Source organism: Lontra canadensis, unplaced genomic scaffold (genome assembly GCF_010015895.1).
Source record: "Lontra canadensis isolate GAN:19392208 unplaced genomic scaffold, GSC_riverotter_1.0 scaffold33, whole genome shotgun sequence".
Classification (NCBI taxonomy): Eukaryota; Metazoa; Chordata; class Mammalia; order Carnivora; family Mustelidae; genus Lontra; species Lontra canadensis.
The window spans coordinates 5,234,705-5,254,120 of record NW_022631027.1 but is presented as its reverse complement, the minus strand read 5'-3'; the positions used below and the strand labels follow the sequence as shown (position 1 = coordinate 5,254,120).

Here is a 19,416-nt window from a genome sequence, read left to right as displayed (position 1 = left end):
TAAAAAAATAAAATCTTTAAAAAAAAAGAATAAAGGCTCATTACCTCTTCTGGGTGTTTGTTATCACTGCTGACCTGCCTCTCTGACCTTAATGTCTATACTCCTGTGTTAGCCCTTAATACATACCAAAACTGCCTAATATTTTCCACTAATGAGAGAGTGGCAGCGGCAGACTAACTTACCTGCTCAAAATACAGCATTTCAATAAATTGCTCAGAGAAATATCTCAGGACTGTCTTTCTTAATCTGTTGACTTTTTTATTTAAGGAAAGAGTTTTTTAAAAAATTGTAGTTGACATAACAATGATAAAATTAGTTTTGGGTGTACAACATAGTGATTTCAACAATTCTGCGCATTACATGATGCTCACCATGATAAATGTAGTTACCCTCTGTTGCCAGTTATTACAATATTATGTCTGTTGACTCTTCTGCATATGTTATGGATAATTTCCTTCGGCTTTTTTCTCACAGATTTGATCTTCATAGATTTTATTTTTTTCTTTTTTGTTAAAAGATTTTATTTATTTATTTGACAGAGAGATAGATCACAAGTAGGCAGAGAGGCAGGCAGAGAGAGAGAGTGGGAAGCAGGCTCCCCACTGAGCGGAGAGCCTGATGCGGGGCTCAATCCCAGGACCCTGAGATCATGACCTGAGCTGTAGGCAGAGGCTTAACCCACTGAGCCACTCAGGCGCCCCCATAGATTTTATTTCTAACATTAAACTTTCTTGTCTACCAGTGGCATGCTTTTTTGCTCTCCTGTAGTTTTATGGATAGAGACATAAACATATAAACACACATATACATATGTTCATCCTTTCATGTAATTTGAGGAAGAGTAAGTACATAGAAAGCTCCATGTGCTAACTTGATTTTTTGTCTCAGATGTTTCTTTGGGCATTCTTATTGTATGTTTAGGCAGAAAAAAATGGCTGCAGAATAACTCTTCTCCTCTCAAAAGAGTTGTGCAGCTTCATAATACACCTTTAACTTTCCTTCATTAGCTGGATTTCTTTTGTTATTATTGTTCTTGTTTATAGTCTTTAATTGAAATGATGAAAAGGAAATCTATCTTTTTAAAACTTGAAAACAAAACTAAATAGCTACTTTGGTCTAGATTAAGATGTGGTACCTGAGTTGGGATTCATTTGGGGGATTTCTGTTCTTTATACACAGATCTTTTCTGAAAAATCCTTCCTTTACGAAGTTGGCCAGGATACAGAAGTCTTTTGGAAGGTTCTTATATCATTTTTATTAGTTTACTAACTTATCTTAGTATCAGGGCCACATCTAGCTACAAAGTTGAGTGAGAAATAGAATCTTTGTGTATAGGTCAGAAGAGAGAATATGACAGTCAGCTAGCAATTTCTCTCATAGGTATGCAAAGCATCTTATGTAGTGCCTGGAATATAGTAAGTATTCAAGAAATGGTTATTACTGTACCTGGGTGGCCCAGTGGGTTAAAGCCTCTGCCTTTGGCTTAGGTCATTAATTAATTAATTAATTAAAATAAAAAATTAATCCATTTTGAGTTTATGTTTGTATATGGTGTAAGAAAATGGTCCAGTTTTATTCTTTTGCATGTGTCTGTCCAGTTTCTCCCAATAACATTTGTTGAAGAAACTGTCCTTTTCTCATTGCATATTCTTGCCTCCTTTGTCAAAGATTAATTGACTATATAATGATGGGTTTTTTTCTGGCTCTGTTCTCTTCCATTGATCTATATGCCTGTTTTTGTACCAGTACCATACTATTTTGATTACTATAGCTTTGTAGTATATCTTGAAATCTGGGATGGTGATACCTTCAGTTTTGTTCTTCTTTTTTAAGATTGCTTTGGCTATTCGGGGTCTTTTGTGGTTCAATACAAATTTTAGATTATTCTTACAACTGTTTCTTAATAGATAATATAAAATAACTTTCCAAAGATAGCCAAAAGAATTATATAGAATTATAAAATTCGATAGCCAAAAGAATTATATAGAATTATATAATTCGATAGCCAAAAGAATTAAATAGTTTCTAGTTTCAGATATATGCACCCATTCTGAGAAGTGAGTTGGTTACTACCTTCTATTTTCACATATTGTTTACTAAAACTAAAACATGAAATAGAACTATTATTCTACTTTCTTTGTATACCTGACTTATTAAAAAATTAATATAAGTCTGATAATTTTAGTTAGATCCATAAGGTGATGAGTTGCACATCTTCGTCTGGTTAGGGAAGTGCAGACAAAATGGGATATAGTAGGTGCAATGTATATTAGTTCCTTTTCTCCCTTTTTACCACCCATTCCTCAAATTTTGTAGCTAGGCAACTGCTGGTTTCTAATAATCAACTAATATGTTACCGACCTTCATATGTTGAACTGAATCTTAAGAGCTAATACTCTGCTTGCCACTGATAGGCACTTAATAAATATTTGTTTATTACATAAAGTGCCTTGCTTTTCTATAATAACTTATTGATGTAGAGCTAAAAGTACTCTATTAGAGGAGAATAAGACAACAATTTTAAATGTGTTGAGGTTAAAGAGAGTGTCCTGTAAGCATTTGAAATTTATCAATCTAGAAATTAAAATGAAAATCCTGAGAAGAAATGAGATTTTTGAGAAAAAGAGAGTGTGAAGGGAATGAAGAAGAGTAGAGAAGTAAGAAAACTTTCAGAGGTTGGAAAGAAATTAACAATGACTTGTAACAACAATGGTGCAAGATATAGAATCATCTAATGTCACAGAGATCAATATAGAAAGGAATTTTAAGAAGAGATACTTCAATCAGTGATGTAAAATATTATGAGATAATAGTTTTTACAAGGAAATCATGAAATTTCTTCTTTCCTTCAGTCTTATTCAGGCTCAGCTAGGATGCATTCCAATACAAGACTTTGCTTTGACACAAGATACCTCAAAGATTTTCAGAAATGGCTCACGAATTACAAGATGTATGTTATAGGATTAATGGATTTTCACTATTTTTCCCAGTATTTTCCAGTAAACTATTATACTAGATTTAACATTGGAAACTTCTTTTTAGGGTTATCAGATTTTGTGGCTGTTCAAGAAAAGAAGTTTGCTGTACTATTGAACAGTTTGATTTTAGCTAAATGTTTTAGATGCAGACTTTGGGAAAACTCTCTACATGTATCCAAACAGCTGGAAAAAATTGGTAGGTACTGAATACAGGCAGACAATTTGTCAATGTCTGCAGTTTATTTTGTTTTTCATTGTTGGGAAAATTATTCTATGGTATTTATAGACTTTAAGAAAAAATGTGTTTGTAGGCCTAAATAAGGTACTGAACTTCTCTTGAAAATCGGATTTTCATTTTCTCCTGATTGAAGGATTCTATTTGAAATCAATTGGGAAATCTGATAAAAATGAATGCTCTTTTTTTAAAAAATATTTTGAGGGAAGAGGAGATGGAGAAAAGAGAGGAAGAGAGCATGAGCAGGGCAGGGAGGAGGAGCAGAGGGAGAAGCAGACTCCCCACTGAGCAAGGAACCCTGATGTGGGGCTCCATCCCAGGACCTTGAGACCATAATCTGAGCCAAAGGCAGATACTTAACCAACTGAGCCACTCAGGTACCCCCTACTAAAAATGAATACTTTTATTTTTAAATTAGTTCTCAAACCAAGAGTGAAATTTCATTTTAGTATTAGGTAACCATGTGTTGTTCTCTATTCCACTTTTATGATTATTTTGTTTTGATCTCAATGACAAGGTACAGAGCTAGCAATCCTGGCCATTCCTAATTCATTACAGAGAATTATATCACTTATTTATATCTTAACTTTTTCTCTTTTTTTTTTTTTTTCAGTAACAGGACAATATTCACTCATCTTCATAGAGATTCTGTAGACAAAAGATTCTGCATAATCACTTCTTATCTATTCAGATGTAGCTCAAGTTATGTATTGAAGAACTCTAGAGGGTACCAGTTACAAAGACTGGGGTATAACTAGGTATACTCTAGAGTTTTCCAATTTGGTGCCTTTGATTTTGTGATCCTACTCCTCCTCCTCTCTAAGAAGAGAATTGTTACTCCATGACTAACAGATTTGTTAGCTTTATAATTTTATATGCATTTTGGGGACATTAAAAAATATGTAACAGGTAAAAAAAAATACGTAACAGGTTATTAGGGGTTGTCTCATTATTCCTTAGAACAAAGATCTCCAACTATTTTGTGAGGAAGTGCTTTATTATTTCCTGGAAGTTTGAAATCAGTGGGATAGCAGAGGACTGACCAGTCCTGGGAACTGCGGTGAAGATGGGGATTAGCTTGTGGAAGAAAGTAAGGTCAAATTAGAGGAGGGGTTCTTGACATTAAGGCTCACTTTTCTACTGAAGTCCTAGCAAACCAGATGCTGTACCCATCTCAAAAAGATGAGCTCTAAAGTGGGAAGGAGGTTCCATATAACATTTGGGAAATAACAACTTAGAGTATTTTGAAGTTAGATTAAACGATTAAGAAAATTTTCATTATATTTGAAAAAGTCTTTCTGACTTTCTAGAATATTGTCAATCAGGCATCATTTGCTTCTATCTTTTCCAAGTTGTTGAACACTAATGTGTTTTTTATACTAACTCAGTACGGCTGAAGAGAAGGAAGCAAAAATTGCCCAGCACAATTCATACACTGGAAAATGGGAGAATCTAAATGAAAAAGAAAATCTACATTCTTCCTGAGCATCAGGAAAAGAATGATGAATACAAATTGATTTTTCAACAACGTTTATAAAAAATTAAAATTCAGGAAAAGTTTCGAGGGAAATGAACATGAAGGAATTATTAATACTAGGAGTTATATCTTAAGAATGAATAAGAGATATTTTCAAAGATAGTTAAAGGTATGGAAAAAGAAATAGTGTAATATCCCCACCAGTAATATATGTGCCCTAGGCAAGACGGTAATATTTTGGAATTTTATACTTCTGATAGTATCTCCTATTTCGGGGTTTGGTTAAATTCATTTGTGAGTGTAAGAATTTTAAATTCCAGTTTCCTGAAGCATAAAGAAACAGAGAAGGTGTAAAAATAGAAGTGAACTCGAAGAACAAAATTAAAGTAAATGTGGCTAGAGAGTTGTCAGCAAGAGGAGAATGGTAGGAAATTAAATGGGACAGGGAGACTGTGGTCAAGTCAGATAGGTAAGGGAGTTTGGTCATGGTAGGAAATTTTCACTTTATACAGAATGCAATGGAAAGGAATTGGAAATTTTAGAAGAGTAAAATTATCTGGTTTCAGTACAGAAACAGAACTCTCTTTCTAAGGTGGAAATGCTCAGAGAGCTGTAGCTTTATGAAGCAATATTCCCATCCATAAGTCATGTTGTCTTCTCTTCAAACATGTTACATGTTATAGTTAACATGTAACAGTAGGAATCACTTGGTACTTTATGGATGGCATATGATAAAAATAAGTATTGAATCATCTTGTGAACCAAAGAGTTCCTCTCTCTTCTATAAAGCAAATACATGTTTTATTTCATTTTGAAAAAATAAATATAACAATTGAATAAATGTCACAGTCCAAATAATCCAACTGAAAAAATTTTTTAAAAAACTTCAAAAATTAGTTGTTAATCTGGATCTTTAAAACAGATTTTTTACTAATGTTGAAAAGTTAAGTATAGATTTAGTGTAAAATGGGTTGTTTAAAAACTGCTATTTGATTAATTTTCCACAGGTATAACATTGTCAAATGCAATGGTAAATGCAGGTTTGACCTCCTTTAAAAAAATAGAAGAAACAGATGCAAGGGAACTTGAACTGGTATTTAATATTCACTTATTCCTAATGTTACCTGAATTTTATCTAAATTTTAAAGACTACCTTTTATATCTTTTTTTCTTCTAAAAATTTTTTTTCCTTCTCATAGTCATAAGTATTTTAACTTAAGGTTTTGAGAATAAGCATTATTAAAACTATTGATACTGAAAAGTATTTACTAAAAGAACTTCTAGCCTTGTGGTAAGAATATAATGATATAAATGTTTTTAGATTTTAAATAGACACCCCCCTTTTGGAACGCAAATAAAAGAAACAGTGATGTATCTGCCAAAATATGAACTTGAAGTGGAACAGGTAAATTTTTTTTTAAAGGTATTTTCATGGTCTTTTCAGGAATAAAGCTACCCATAGCTGACTTGGAGCTGAATAAGAGTAGTAAGGTTATTTATAACACTTTTTATGCCTATTCTTTTTTTAAAGATTGCAAGATATAGTGACACCATGGCAGAAATATTAGTGACCATTACATTAAGAAATTTTGAACAGCTACAAACTAAAAGAACAGCACCAGATTCTCACTATGTTACCTTAATCATAGGTGATGCAGATAATCAGCTGGTTTTTAAGCACAGAATTATGTAAGTATACTATTTCCACTTGATTCTATTTCTAAGCATATACTATAAAAGAAAAATTCTGCTGAGAAAGAGTAGCAAAATCACTCTGGGATTAATTAAATTACATTTTCCTTATGCTGTAATGGGGTAGTTTCTTGTCTGTTAAAGAAAGTATTAACATTGGGTCTGTTATCAGTACCCAAATGAACAGTGTGAAATCTATCACCATGGTTTGTTTTGTTTTGTTTTGTTTGTTAACAAGTGAATAAATGACCTTTAGGAGTAGCTATAGCCCACTGTTGTTGAAGTTTCTTATTTTTTGCTTTTCTCCGGTCATTCACAACCTTACTACCCTTTCATTATCTTCCTCCTGCTCCTTCAAGATTTATCTAATATTTCCAAAATAAAATCCAGCAAACTACTATAGCTCCATTGTAGGATCAGGCAACCAGATCAAATATATATAAAAAAAGGTACCTTCCCTTACACCTGGTTCTCTAGCATGCCATTCTATTATTTTTACATTAGTCTTTTTTCTGATTGTGTTATTTCTCCCAGATGCCTTAGGCAAACTCTATAAGGTTAGCAGTTATAGGTATAACTAATATTTTTTGAGCTCTTCATAGGTTCCAGGTAATGAATTATTTAATCTTTGTATAGACAGGAGCTATCATTGTCTTAATAGAGGAAGAAATTGAGACAGAGAGTTTAATCAATTTGTCTAAGGTCATATAGGTAGTTTATAGCAAAGTCTGGGTTTAAACCCAAGCAGTCTTACTCCAGAGCCTATGCTCCTAATTGTATTACTTTACTTGTAAGTTCAGGTTTAGCAGTGACTCAGAAATGGGATTCTCCTCATTGTTGCCAGAGCACTGGAAGATATCTTCCCAAAATCATCTATGCAAGGTTCCTAAAGGGACTACATTGCCTAATAGAACATCCCTTTCACTGTTAACTGCTTTACTGCAGCAGCTATGACACATTTATAGAGAATATGTCATTGTACAAATCTTTGTTTTCTGCGATAAGTCTGAAGACAGTTTTGTATATATAAAGCTAAAATAAATTCAATCACAAAATTGGTTGCTGGTTTGTGATGTTATTGGACGCAGACTATTCTATATGAATTTTAAAGATACTAATCAAGTTCTCACAAATTCGTGTAACTTATATATAGCCATTTGAAAGTGGTAGTGATGTAGGGGCAAGCTCATGGGTTGTTGATATCAACTATGTATTCAGGTGGACCTGAAATGAAGCAATTTAACTTGGAGTCAGCTGTTTGGCCAATGTGTAGTTAGAAAATTATGGTTGTGGCAGCCCCATTGACACTCCATTTCTTCCTCCTCAGAATTGGCAGCAAGTAATTTTCAGTACTGACTTTAGTTTACTACCAGATAGGACCTATCTAAGGGTCAGTCTGCCCTTGATGATTAATATATTATTTCATTAAGTATTCCAATTACAATTTAAATGATGTTATTCTTTTTCAGGGATTCTGTTTTGCTAAAAGCTGGAAATTGGACTAAAAAGATTGATGTGAAGAGAGCTTTTAATTCTGAAGATCTTAGCATAAATCTAATTAGTTCTGAATATGGTAAGTTCATTGAAGTAATGAACACATAAATGTAAAGAATATGATAGCATTTAAAAATTTCCTTCATGCTGAAACAGAAAAGCAGTTTAAATGATATTGTGTAAAAATAATCTATTTAAATAATATGAGTAATTTTAAAGGAAGTTTCATATATTCAGATAAGTGAAAGATAGCATGGACTAAGATAACAAAATTAAAATTGTATCTGTTCAATTATAAGTATTTTATTTTCCAAGATAATAAAATTTCAATTGTTATAGGAACATTGATTTTTATTTTTATGATGATAAATGTATAAATTTTAACTTATTTTTTTAAATTTAATTTAATTTTTTCAGTATTCCACAATTCATTGTTTATGCACCACACCCAGTGCTCCATGCAATGCATGCCCTCCTTAATACCCACCCCCAGGCTCACCTAACCCACCACCCCCCTTAACTTGTTATATTTTTTAACTCTTGTTTTTTTATATATATTTTTATTTCCTGGACTTGTTAGCTCTTTTATTTCAAGAGGTATAGAAATGTGAAAGATATAAAAACAAATAAATGATCTCATGGCTAGATTTATAGGACTTAAGTACTTGTATACTCTTTTCATTTTTCTAGTTGGACTAGATATTCAGCAGAAATTTACAGTCTTTTACTTAGGACCGAAGAGGCTTGCAAATCAAATAGTTATGCGAAAAAAATCAGAAACAGAGATTTCCCATTCTAAACATTCAAATAGATCTACGATAGCAGGACCCAATAAAGGTAAATAGCTATATTTATTACTGTATTGCATTAAAGCAAAGTTATAGCTAGGGAGGAGTATCAGTGTTATAGTACTGCTTCATTCAAGATGTAGATACTTGGGAATTAGATGTTTAAGCTTCATAATAATTACATTAATAATATATAGTAGGATTTCTTTCTTATAAATAATATTTGTCAAATTGGTTTGATATTTGGAGCACAGTTTATTTGACTAGTTTTTGATATGCAGTGCCCCTTTTTTTCTAAAAGCCATTATTGGGGAAGAGCAAATGATATATAAGACTTTATAGATTTGATGAGGCAAATCAGGTGACAGTGAACGTAAGAATTTTTTGTTACAGAATATTTCAAAGATACACAAAAGTGGACAGATCTGTATAATGAACCCTTATGTACTCATTACCTACCTTAAACAATGTTCAACTCATGGCTTATTTGTTTCATCTGTACCTCTCTTCAGTTTTCCCCTTCTATATTTTAAAGAAAATCATGTTATATCCTCTGTGTTTCAGTGTATATTTGTATATGGTGAGGATTTAAGAAAAAACATAAATATATTACTCTTACATATAAAAAGCTAATAGTAACTAATATCATCCAATACTGAGTTAATATTCAGCTTGCTAATTACCTTATATGTAAGGGGAGTAACTAAGAGGTACTAAGGAATGTGAAAGCAGTAGCTCCTATCAAAGTAACCTAAACAGTTGTGCTTTCTGAATTGGTAGTTAAAATAAATAGTAACTTCAGTGGAAGAAGGCAGGAAGAGCACCTAGAGAATTATTCTGTGAACCCATGAACACTCATCTCCACCTCTTTAAAGAACATAGAGTAGGGTGCTTGAGTGGCTCAGTTGATTAAGCATCTGTCTTTGGCTCAGGTTATGGTCTCACATATGAGCCCACATCAGGGCTCCCTGCTCAGCAAGGAGTCTTCTCCCTCTCCCTCTGCCCATCTGCATGCTCATATCTCTCATGTGCTCTTTCTCTCAAATAACTAAGGTCTTTAGAAAAGTGGGGGGGCACCTGGGTGGCTCAGTGGGTTAAGCCTCTGCCTTCAGCTCGGGTCATGATCTCAGGGTCCTGGGATCAAGCCCTGCATCGGCTCTTCTCTTAGTGGGGAGCCTGCTTCCCCCTCTCTCTCTGTCTGCCTCTCTGCCTACTTGTGATCTATCTCTCTCTCTCTCTCTATCAAATAAATAAATAAATAAATCTTTAAAAAAATAAAAAATAAAAAATAAAGTTAATTAAAAAAACAAACAAACACAGAAGAGCTCCCATTTCTGGGTAGGATGCAGTAGTTTGTGGCAGGCCAGTGTACCAACAGTAACAACTATAAAGCCTACCTAAGTTATAAATATTACAATTTTTAGGACATCTGTGAAAGCAGACTAAAGGGACTAAAATTCCAGAGGGAGAACCATTTCAGGGCTGAGGAGTCAAGGACCTGTAGGCTCTTAATTAAAAGCCTAAGTATGCTATGCTCTCAAAAGGGATTTATGTGATCAGCCACTAACCATGTTTGCCTAACACAGGAAAAAGGAAACCTTCTTTGATGTAGTATAATATAATTTGGAATTTACAGATACAATGTTTGCCGTATAATAAAAACTGACAACACATTCACAGAGGCAAGACCATATGACTTATAATTAACAGTATAAAGGAAGTGAAGCACTCTGTAGATGATTCAAATAAGAGAGCTAGCATTTAAAGATTCTAAAATAACTATGATTAGTATTTTCAAAAAAATAAAGGAAAAAAAATGTATGAAAGGCTGAGAAGTTTCACCAGAAAATTATAATCCACACAGAGATTTAAATGGACTTTCCTGAATTGAAAAATACATTATCTGAAGTGAAAAACTTATTGGTAGGTTTAATAATGGATTGGAGGGGCGCCTGGGTGGCTCAGTGGGTTAAGTAAGCATCTGCCTTTGGCTCAGGTCATAATCTCAGGGTCTTGGGTTTGAGCCCTACATCGGTCTCTCTGCTTGGCAGGGAGCCTGCTTCCCCTTCTCTCTCTCTCTGCCTGCCTCTCTGCCTACTTGTGATCTCTCTCTGTCGAATAAGTAAATAAAATCTTAAAAAAAAATTATGGATTGGATATAGCCAAACTCAGGATCTGTGAACTGTTAGACATCACAAGAAAAAATATTCAAATTAAAGCCCAGAGATATGAGAATGGAAAGAACACAAAACATAATACTCAAAAAGTTCTAAAATATGCGTAATTAAAATCTCTGAAGCAGAAAAGGAAAAGAATGGGGCAAATGTAATATTCAGAGACAATGGCTGAGAACATTCCAAAATAATGAAAGACATCAACTCATAGATTCAGAATTTTAGCAAACCCTAGGAAGTAAATGCACAGAAAACCACAACTGGGCACATTGTAGCAAAACTGCTGAAAATCTTAAAAGCAGACATGGAAAAATGAAATATTACCTTCAAAGGAGTAACAGTGAAACTGACAGCTGGTCTATCAACTGTGATGATGATAGAAACAGAAGATAATGGACCAACAGCTTCAAAATGTATTAAAATGATGCTAACCTGGATTTCTGTGCCCAGTGAAAGTATCTTTAAAAATAAAAGTGAAATAGAGATATTTTGAGGAAAAACAAAACAAAACTGAAGCACTCCAACACAATCACTAAATTTATTGGCCTGCAGTAAAAGAGATACTAAAGGGAGTTCCTTAAAGGAAAATGACCACAGATGAAGGTGCAGAAATGCTGGAGGGAATGAAAAACAGTAGAAAGGGCAAATAAATGGCTAAATTTACTGTTATAAATTAAACTCAATTGGCTATTGCACAGCAGTAATTGAAATGACTTGTAGAGTTTTAAATATATGTAGAATTAAAATCAGAAATGCTCTTACCTCAGGACTATAACACATCAAATATAAGGAATATAGAAAGAAATAATAAAGAGAAAAGCAGAAATGAATGAAATATAGAATGTAATGTACAACAGAAAAATCAACAAAGCTAAGATTTGGTTCTTTGAAATGATTAATAAATTTGAGAAGCCCTTATCAAGACTAATAAAGAGATAAATACAAATTAACAATATTAGGAATGAAAAAGGGGATACCACTACAGACATCAAAAAGAGAAAGCTATTGTGAATGATTTTATATCAATAAATTTGACATAATTTGGGTAAAAATGAACAAACCCTCGAGAAGCAAAACTTACTGACAGAAAAAATAGAAAATTTTAGTGGTCTGATACTAGTAATGAAATTGAAGCAATTAAAAATCTTTCCACAAAGAAATCCAGAGCATCAGGTGATTTCACTGGTGAATTTCCCCAAACATTTAGGAAAAAATAGTATCAAACTTAAACTTTTTCGGAGAATAGAAAAAGAAAAAATAGTTTCTAATGCTGTAATTTTTTTGAACAGAGCCAACACGGGGATCTTGATTTCAAGACCTGACAAGGACATTAATAGAAAGGGAAATTATTCACCAGTGTATGTCATGGAAATAGATCCAGAAGTTCATAACAAAATATTAGCAAGTAGAATCCAGCCATATATTTAAAAGTCATACTACAGTACAATTAAGTATGGCTTATTCCATGTATGTAAGAGTGCCTTAGCATTCAAGGATGGATCAGTGTATTTCACTACATTAACAGAAAAAAAAAACCACCCATGTGATCCTCTTGATAGAGGTCAAAGAAATTTGACAAAAATTCAATGCTCATTTTTTATTTAAAAAAAAAATATATATATATATATATATAACAAATGTGCACAGTAGTGAAATAGTTTAAAAACTTTCCTATTTAGATGGAGAATGACACAAGAATGTTCTCTATTACTATATCTTTTTAACATTATGCTAGAAGTCCTAGTCAGTACAGTTATATAATAAAAAGAAATAAAAGTGATAAGGAGTGGGAAGAAAGAAATAAGCTGTTGTTACTTGAAAGCAACATGATTATAGGGACACCTGAGTGGCTCAGTCAGGTAAGTATCTACCTTCTGCTCAGGTCATAATCCCGGTCCTAGGATCAAGTCCACATCAGGCTCCTTAATCAGTGGGGAGCCTGCTTCTCCTTCTCCATCTGCCTCCTTTTCCCCCTGCTTATGCTCGTTTTCTCTCTCTCTCTCTCTCTCTCTCTCTCTCTCTCTCTCTGTGTGTTAAATAAATAAGTAAAAGTCAAAAAAAAAAAAAAGATGATTATATACCTAGAAAGTCCAAAAGACTGTAGACACACTGTTAGAATTAATATATAAAATTGGAAATATCACTGGATACAGAGTCAATATAAAAAAACTACAATAGCACTAAAAAGAATAGAGTATTTAAGAATACATTTAATAAAATTAGTGCAAGATGTGAACACAGGAAATTACAAAACATCACTGAGAGTAAAGAATACCTAAATAAATGGAAAGATATCCTATGTCCATGGATTGGAAGTCTTCATATTGTTAAGGTGGCAAAATTCCAAATCAATCCACAGCTAGCAAAATCCTAGCTCTGCTTTGGCAGAAATTCACAAACTGATTTTAAAATTCATAGGGGAAGAGGGAGACAGGTGGTGGAAGAGTAGGGACCTTGTTTCACCTGGTCCCTTGAATTTAGCTAGATAACTATCATACCATTCTGAACACCTATGAATTCAACTTGAGATGTAAGAAAAGAATCGCTGGAATTCTACAAATAGGAAAGCAACCAAAAAAACTACCTTTTGCAAGGTAGGCTGAGAAGTGAATCTGAGGGGATGTATCAGAAGATAAATGGGAGTGGGAGGGAGCCTCCATATGCCAGCTGCTGGAAAGTGATATAGCCCCAGAGCACAAAATCAGAATCTAGAAGTCTGCTCTAGTAAGAGACGTCCTTGCCTGATAGGTGCTCAGGTGGCAATGTGGGGCAGAATTCTAGGTGGGACAGTGTCGTCTCAGGATTCCCTGGCTCACAGAAAAAATGGGGGTGCCTGAGCCAGCAGAGTTCCCAAGCATTGGAATGGGGAAATTGATTACAGCTAGTGAGACCAGGAGGGGGCTCTCAGTTCTTTTTGTCATAAACCACGAACCACAGCACAAATGGGCAGAAATGTCGTGACCCTCTGCCTTCCCTGGGAGGATCAGTACAGGTGCAGGCTGCAGGAGTCTAGAATTTGGCACACACAAAAGTGAAGACTGCTTATCCCTGAGGGTTTACTGAAGAGCGGGAGCTGTGATCTTTCAGCTCTGGGGCTGGAGATCAGGGCCCAGCCACTTTTATTTTCATCCTCTAAAGAGGTGTAGAAAGCCTTCAGGAAACAAAGTTACATAGATCAACCAGAAGCAGCTTTTACTGAGCCTGGACCCCTGGCAAGGGCGGTGCAACTCCACTCAGGCAAAGATACCTAAGAATTAGTGCAGCAGGCCCTTCCTCCAGAAGACCAGCTGGAACATCAGGCCAACACCAAGTTTACAGAGCAGACAGGACTGCAAAAGTCCAGTGATAGGGGAAATTAGTATATAGAATTTGAGGTTTTTTTCTCATGGTTCATTTATCTTTCAGTTTATAATTTTCTTTTTCAACTAGTTTCTTATTTTATCAACTCTTTGTTTTTAAGTCTTTTTTAACTTTCTTTTTTACATTTACATATTGTAGGTGTAGTCTTCACTTTTGGCTTCCTTTCACTGTATTCAAATATATATATATGCCTGATATATATATATATATATCAGTTTTGCTTTCTTTACAATTTCGGGATTTAGTGTCTTCTAACAAACAGACCAAAATACACCCAGGACCAAGTGGATCACCTTGTTTGTCCACCTGGGAGATTATATTCCCCGCCCCCCTTATTTATTTATTTATTTATTTTTTCCTTTTCTTTTTTGGTTTCTGACCTCTTTGGATTTGCCTAGTGTATATTTTGTTTGGGTCGTGGTTGATATTTTTAATTTTGTTTTCTCATTCATCCGTTCTCCTCTGGGCAAATGACTAGGAGGAGGAATTCACAGCCAAAGAAAGAATCAGTGGTAATACTCTCTGCCACAGATCTAATCAATATGGATATAAGTAAAATATCAGAGCTGGAATTCAGGATAAAAATTATAAACTTACTAGTTGGGCTTGAAAAAGGTAGAAGAGACATTAGAGAATCTCTTAGTGCAGATATAAAATCTAATCAGGCCAAAATTAAACATGCTTTAACTGAGATACAGGCTAAATTGGATGCTGTAACAACTAGGGTCAATGAAGCAGAAGAAAGAGTGACATAGAAGACAAGTTGATGGAAGGGAAAGAAGCTGAGGAAAACAACTAATGGACTGTGAGGGGAGTCTTTGTGAAATCATAAGGCAAAACATTAGGATTATTGGGGTCCCAGAGGAAGAAGAAAGAGTGAGAGAGGGACAGAAGGTATATTTGAGATAATCATAGATGAGAACGTCTCTAAGCTGGGGAAGGAAATAGGCATTCAAGTCCATGAGGTAGAGAGTACTCCCCTCAAAATCATTAAAAATAGATGAACACCATGACATATATAATAGTGAAGCTTGCAAATTCCAGAGATAAAGTCCTGAAAGCAGCTCAAGACGAGATTCTTAACCTACAGGGATAGGAACATTAGGCTGGCAGGCCAGAAAGTGTTGGCTGATGTATTCAGCGTACTAAATGAGAAAAACATGCAGCTAAGAATAACTTTATCTAACAAGGGTGTAATTTAGAATGGAAGGAGAGATAAAGAACTTCCGGGACAAACAGAAACTAAAAGAATTTGTGATCACTAAACCAGTCCTGCAAAATATATTAAAGGGGATCCTTGAAGTGAAGAGAGAGCCCCAAGGTGACATTGACCAGAAAGAAGCAGAGACAATCTACAGAAACAGGGACTTTACAGGTAATGCAATGGCACTAAATTAATATTTTTCAGTAGTTACTTTGAATGTAAATGGGCTAAATGCTCTAATCAAAAGACACAGGGTATCAGATTGGATAAAAAAGCAAGACCCTTCCATATGCTATCTACAAGAGACTCATTTTATTTTATTTTTTTTAATTTTTAATTTTTTATAAACATCTATTTTTATCCCCAGGGGTATAGGTCTGTGAATCGCCAGGTTTACACACTTCACAGCACTCACCTTAGCACATACCCTCCCCAATGTCCATAACCCCATCCCCCTCTCCGAACCCCCCTCCCCCAAGCAACCCTTAGTTTGTTTTATGAGATTAAGAATCTCTTATGGTTTGTCTCCCTCCCAATCCCATCTTGTTTCATTTATTCTTCTCCTACCCCCTTCACCCCCCATGTTGCATCTCCACTTCCTCCTATCAGGGAGATCATATGATAGTTGTCTTTCTCCGATTGACTTATTTCGCTAAGCATAATACCCTCTAGTTCCATCCATGTTTTCGCAAATGGCAAGATTTCATTTCTTTTGATGGCTGCATGGCATTCCATTGTGTATATATACCACATCTTTATCCATTCATCTGTTGATGGACATCTAGGTTCTTTCCATAGTTTGACTATTGTAGACATTGCTGCTATAAACATTCGGGTGCACGTGCCCCTTTGGATCACTACGTTTTTATCTTTAGGGTAAATACCCAGTAGTGCAATGGCTGGGTCCTAGGGTAGTTCTATTTTCAACATTTTGTGGAACCTCCATGCTGTTTTCCAGAGTGGTTTTACCAGCTTGCATTCCTACCAACAGTGTAGGGTTCCCCTTTCTCCGCACCCTTGCCAGTATCTGTCATTTCCTGACTTGTTAATTTTAGCCATTCTGACTGGTGTGAGGTGATACATCATTGTGGTTTTGATTTGTATTTCCCTGATGCCGAGTGGTGTGGAGCACTTTTTCATGTGTCTGTTGGCCATCTGGATGTCTTCTTTGCAGAAATGTCTGTTCATATCTTCTGCCCATTTCTTGATTGGATTATTTGTTCTTTGGGTGTTGAGTTTGCTAAGTTCTTTATAGATTCTGGACACTAGCCCTTTATCTGATATGTCGTTTGCAAATATCTTCTCCCATTCTGTCAGTTGTCTTTTGGTTTTGTTAACTGTTTCTTTTGCTGTGCAAAAGCTTTTGATCTTGATGAAATCCCAATAGTTCATTTTTGCCCTTGCCTCCCTTGCCTTTGGCGATGTTCCTAGGAAGACGTTGCTGCGGCTGAGGTCGAAGAGGTTGCTGCCTGTGTTCTCCCCAAGGATTTTGATTGGATTCCTTTCTCACATTGAGGTCTTTCATCCATTTTGAGTCTATTTTCGTGTGTGGTCTAAGGAAATGGTCCAATTGCATTTCTCTGCATGTGGCTGTCCAATTTTCCCAACACCATTTGTTGAAGAGGCTGTCTTTTTTCCATTGGACATTCTTTCCTGCTTTGTCAAAGATTAGTTGACCATAAAGTTGAAGGTCTATTTCTGGGCTCTCTGTTCTGTTCCATTGATCTATGTGTCTGTTTTTGTGTCAGTACCATGCTGTCTTGATGATGACAGCTTTGTAGTAGAGCTTGAAGTCCGGAATTGTGATGCCACCAACTTTGGCTTTCTTTTTCAATATTCCTTTGGCTATTCGAGGTCTTTTCTGATTCCATATAAATTTTAGGATTATTTGTTCCATTTCTTTGAAAAAAATGGATGGTATTTTGATAGGAATTGCATTAAATATGTAGATTGCTTTAGGTAGCATAGACATTTTCACAATGTTTATTCTTCCAATCCAGGAGCATGGAACATTTTTCCATTTCTTTGTGTCTTCCTCAGTTTCTTTCATGAGTACTTTATAGTATTCTGAGTATAGATTCTTAGTCTCTTTGGTTAGGTTTATTCCTAGGTATATAAAGGTTTTGGGTGCAGTTGTAAATGGGATCGACTCCTTAATTTCTCTTTCTTCTGTCTTGTTGGTGTAGAGAAATGCAACTGATTTCTGTGCATTGATTTTATATCCTGACACTTGACTGAATTCCTGTACAAGTTCTAGCAGTTTTGGAGTGGAGTCTTTTGGGTTTTCCACATATAGTATCATATCATCTGTGAAGATTGATAGTTTGACTTCTTCTTTGCCGATTTGGATGCCTTTAATTTCCTTTTGTTGTCTGATTGCTGAGGCTAGGACTTCTAGTACTATATTGAATAGCAGTGGTGATAATGGACATCCCTGCCGTGTTCCTGACCTTAGTGGAAAAGCTTTCAATTTTTCTCCATTGAGAATGATATTTGCGGTGGGTTTTTCATAGATGGCTTTGATAATATTGAGATATGTGCCAAGAGACTCATTTTAGACCTAAAGACACCTCCAGACTGGAAGTGAGGGAGTGGAGAAATATTTATCATGCTAATAGACGTCAAAAGAAAGCTGGGGTAGCAGTCTTCATATTAGACAAATTAGATATTAAACCAAAAACTGTAGTAAGGGATGAAGAGGGACATTATATCATACTCAAAGGGTCCATCCAAAAAAAAAGATCTAATAATTATAAATAGTTATGGTCCTAAGTTGGGAGCAGCCAGTTATATAAACCAATTAATAATCAAATTAAAGAAGCATATCAATAATAATACAGTAATAGTAGGGGACTTCAGCACCCAACTCACAGCAATAGACAGATCATCTAAGCAGAAGATCAACAAGGAAACAAGGGCTTTGAGTGACACACTGGACCAGATGGACTTCACAGATATATTCCATCTTAAAACAACAGAATACACATTTCTTCTCAAGTGCACATGGAATATTCTCCAGGATAGATCGCATACTGGGTCATAAATCAGGTCTCAGTGGTACCAAAAGTTGGGATCATTTCCTGCATATTTTCAGAGCACAATGCTTTGAAACTTGAACTTAATCACAAGAGGAAATTTGTCAGTAATTCAAACACTTGGAGTTTAAAGAGCATCCTACTAAAGAATGAATTGGTCAACCAGGAAATTAAGAAGAATTTTTAAAATTCATGGAAACAAAGGAAAATGAAAAAATAATATTTCAATGCCTTTGGGATATAGCAAAGGCGGTCCTAAGAGAGAAGATCTTAGAAATACAAGCCTTTTTCAAAAAATTAAAAAGGCCTCAAATACACAAGCTAACCTTACACCTAAAGGAGCTGGGGAAAGAACAGCAAACAAAGCCTAAACCAAGCAGAAGAAGAAAAATAATACATTAGCGTAGAAATCAATGAAATGGAAACCAAAAGAACAGTAGAACATGAAACTAGAAGCAGGCTCTTTGAAAGAATTGATAAGATCGGTAAACCCCTAGCCAGACTTATCAAAAAGAAAAGGGAAAGGACCCAAATTAATAAAATCATGAATGAAAGAGGAGAGATCATGACCAACACCAAAGAAATACAAATAATTTGAAGAACATATTATGAACTCTACTATATGCCAATAAATTAGGCAGATGCATTCCTGGAAACTTATAACTACCAAAACTGAAACAGGAAGAAGTAGAAAACCTGAACAGACCCATAACCAGTAAGGAAATTGAAGCAGTCATCAAAAATTTCACAACAAACAAGAGTCTGGGGCTAGATGGCTTCCCAGGGGAATTCTACCGAACATTAAAAGAAGAAACTGTTTCAAAAAAAAAATAGAAAGGGATAAAAACTTCCAAACTCATATGAGACTAGCATTAGCTTTTTTTTTTTTTTTTTTTAATATTAGGCCAGCATTACTTTGATCCCAAAACCAGACAAAAAGCCCACAAAAGGAGAATTACAGGGCAATATCCCTGAAGAA

At 34.9% G+C, this 19,416-nt stretch overlaps 1 protein-coding gene across 8 annotated transcripts in view; it reads left to right on the top strand.

Annotated features, from left to right (window-relative positions):
• HFM1 (helicase for meiosis 1) overlaps positions 1 to 19,416 on the top strand; it is a 115,541-nt gene that overhangs the window by 66,647 nt on the left and 29,478 nt on the right. For 7 of the 8 annotated variants that reach the window (XR_004383795.1, XM_032867107.1, XM_032867109.1 and 4 more), the window contains 7 exons: positions 2,853 to 2,950; positions 3,043 to 3,174; positions 5,698 to 5,783; positions 6,012 to 6,095; positions 6,222 to 6,379; positions 7,852 to 7,955; positions 8,567 to 8,713. Coding sequence is in view for 7 of the 8 variants with exons in the window: in XM_032867107.1 (XP_032722998.1) it covers positions 2,853 to 2,950; positions 3,043 to 3,174; positions 5,698 to 5,783; positions 6,012 to 6,095; positions 6,222 to 6,379; positions 7,852 to 7,955; positions 8,567 to 8,713 (809 nt within the window). In the remaining variant the exon portion in view is untranslated. The remainder of the gene's footprint in view (positions 1 to 2,852; positions 2,951 to 3,042; positions 3,175 to 5,697; positions 5,784 to 6,011; positions 6,096 to 6,221; positions 6,380 to 7,851; positions 7,956 to 8,566; positions 8,714 to 19,416) is intronic. The other variant, XM_032867106.1, reaches the window with a different exon arrangement.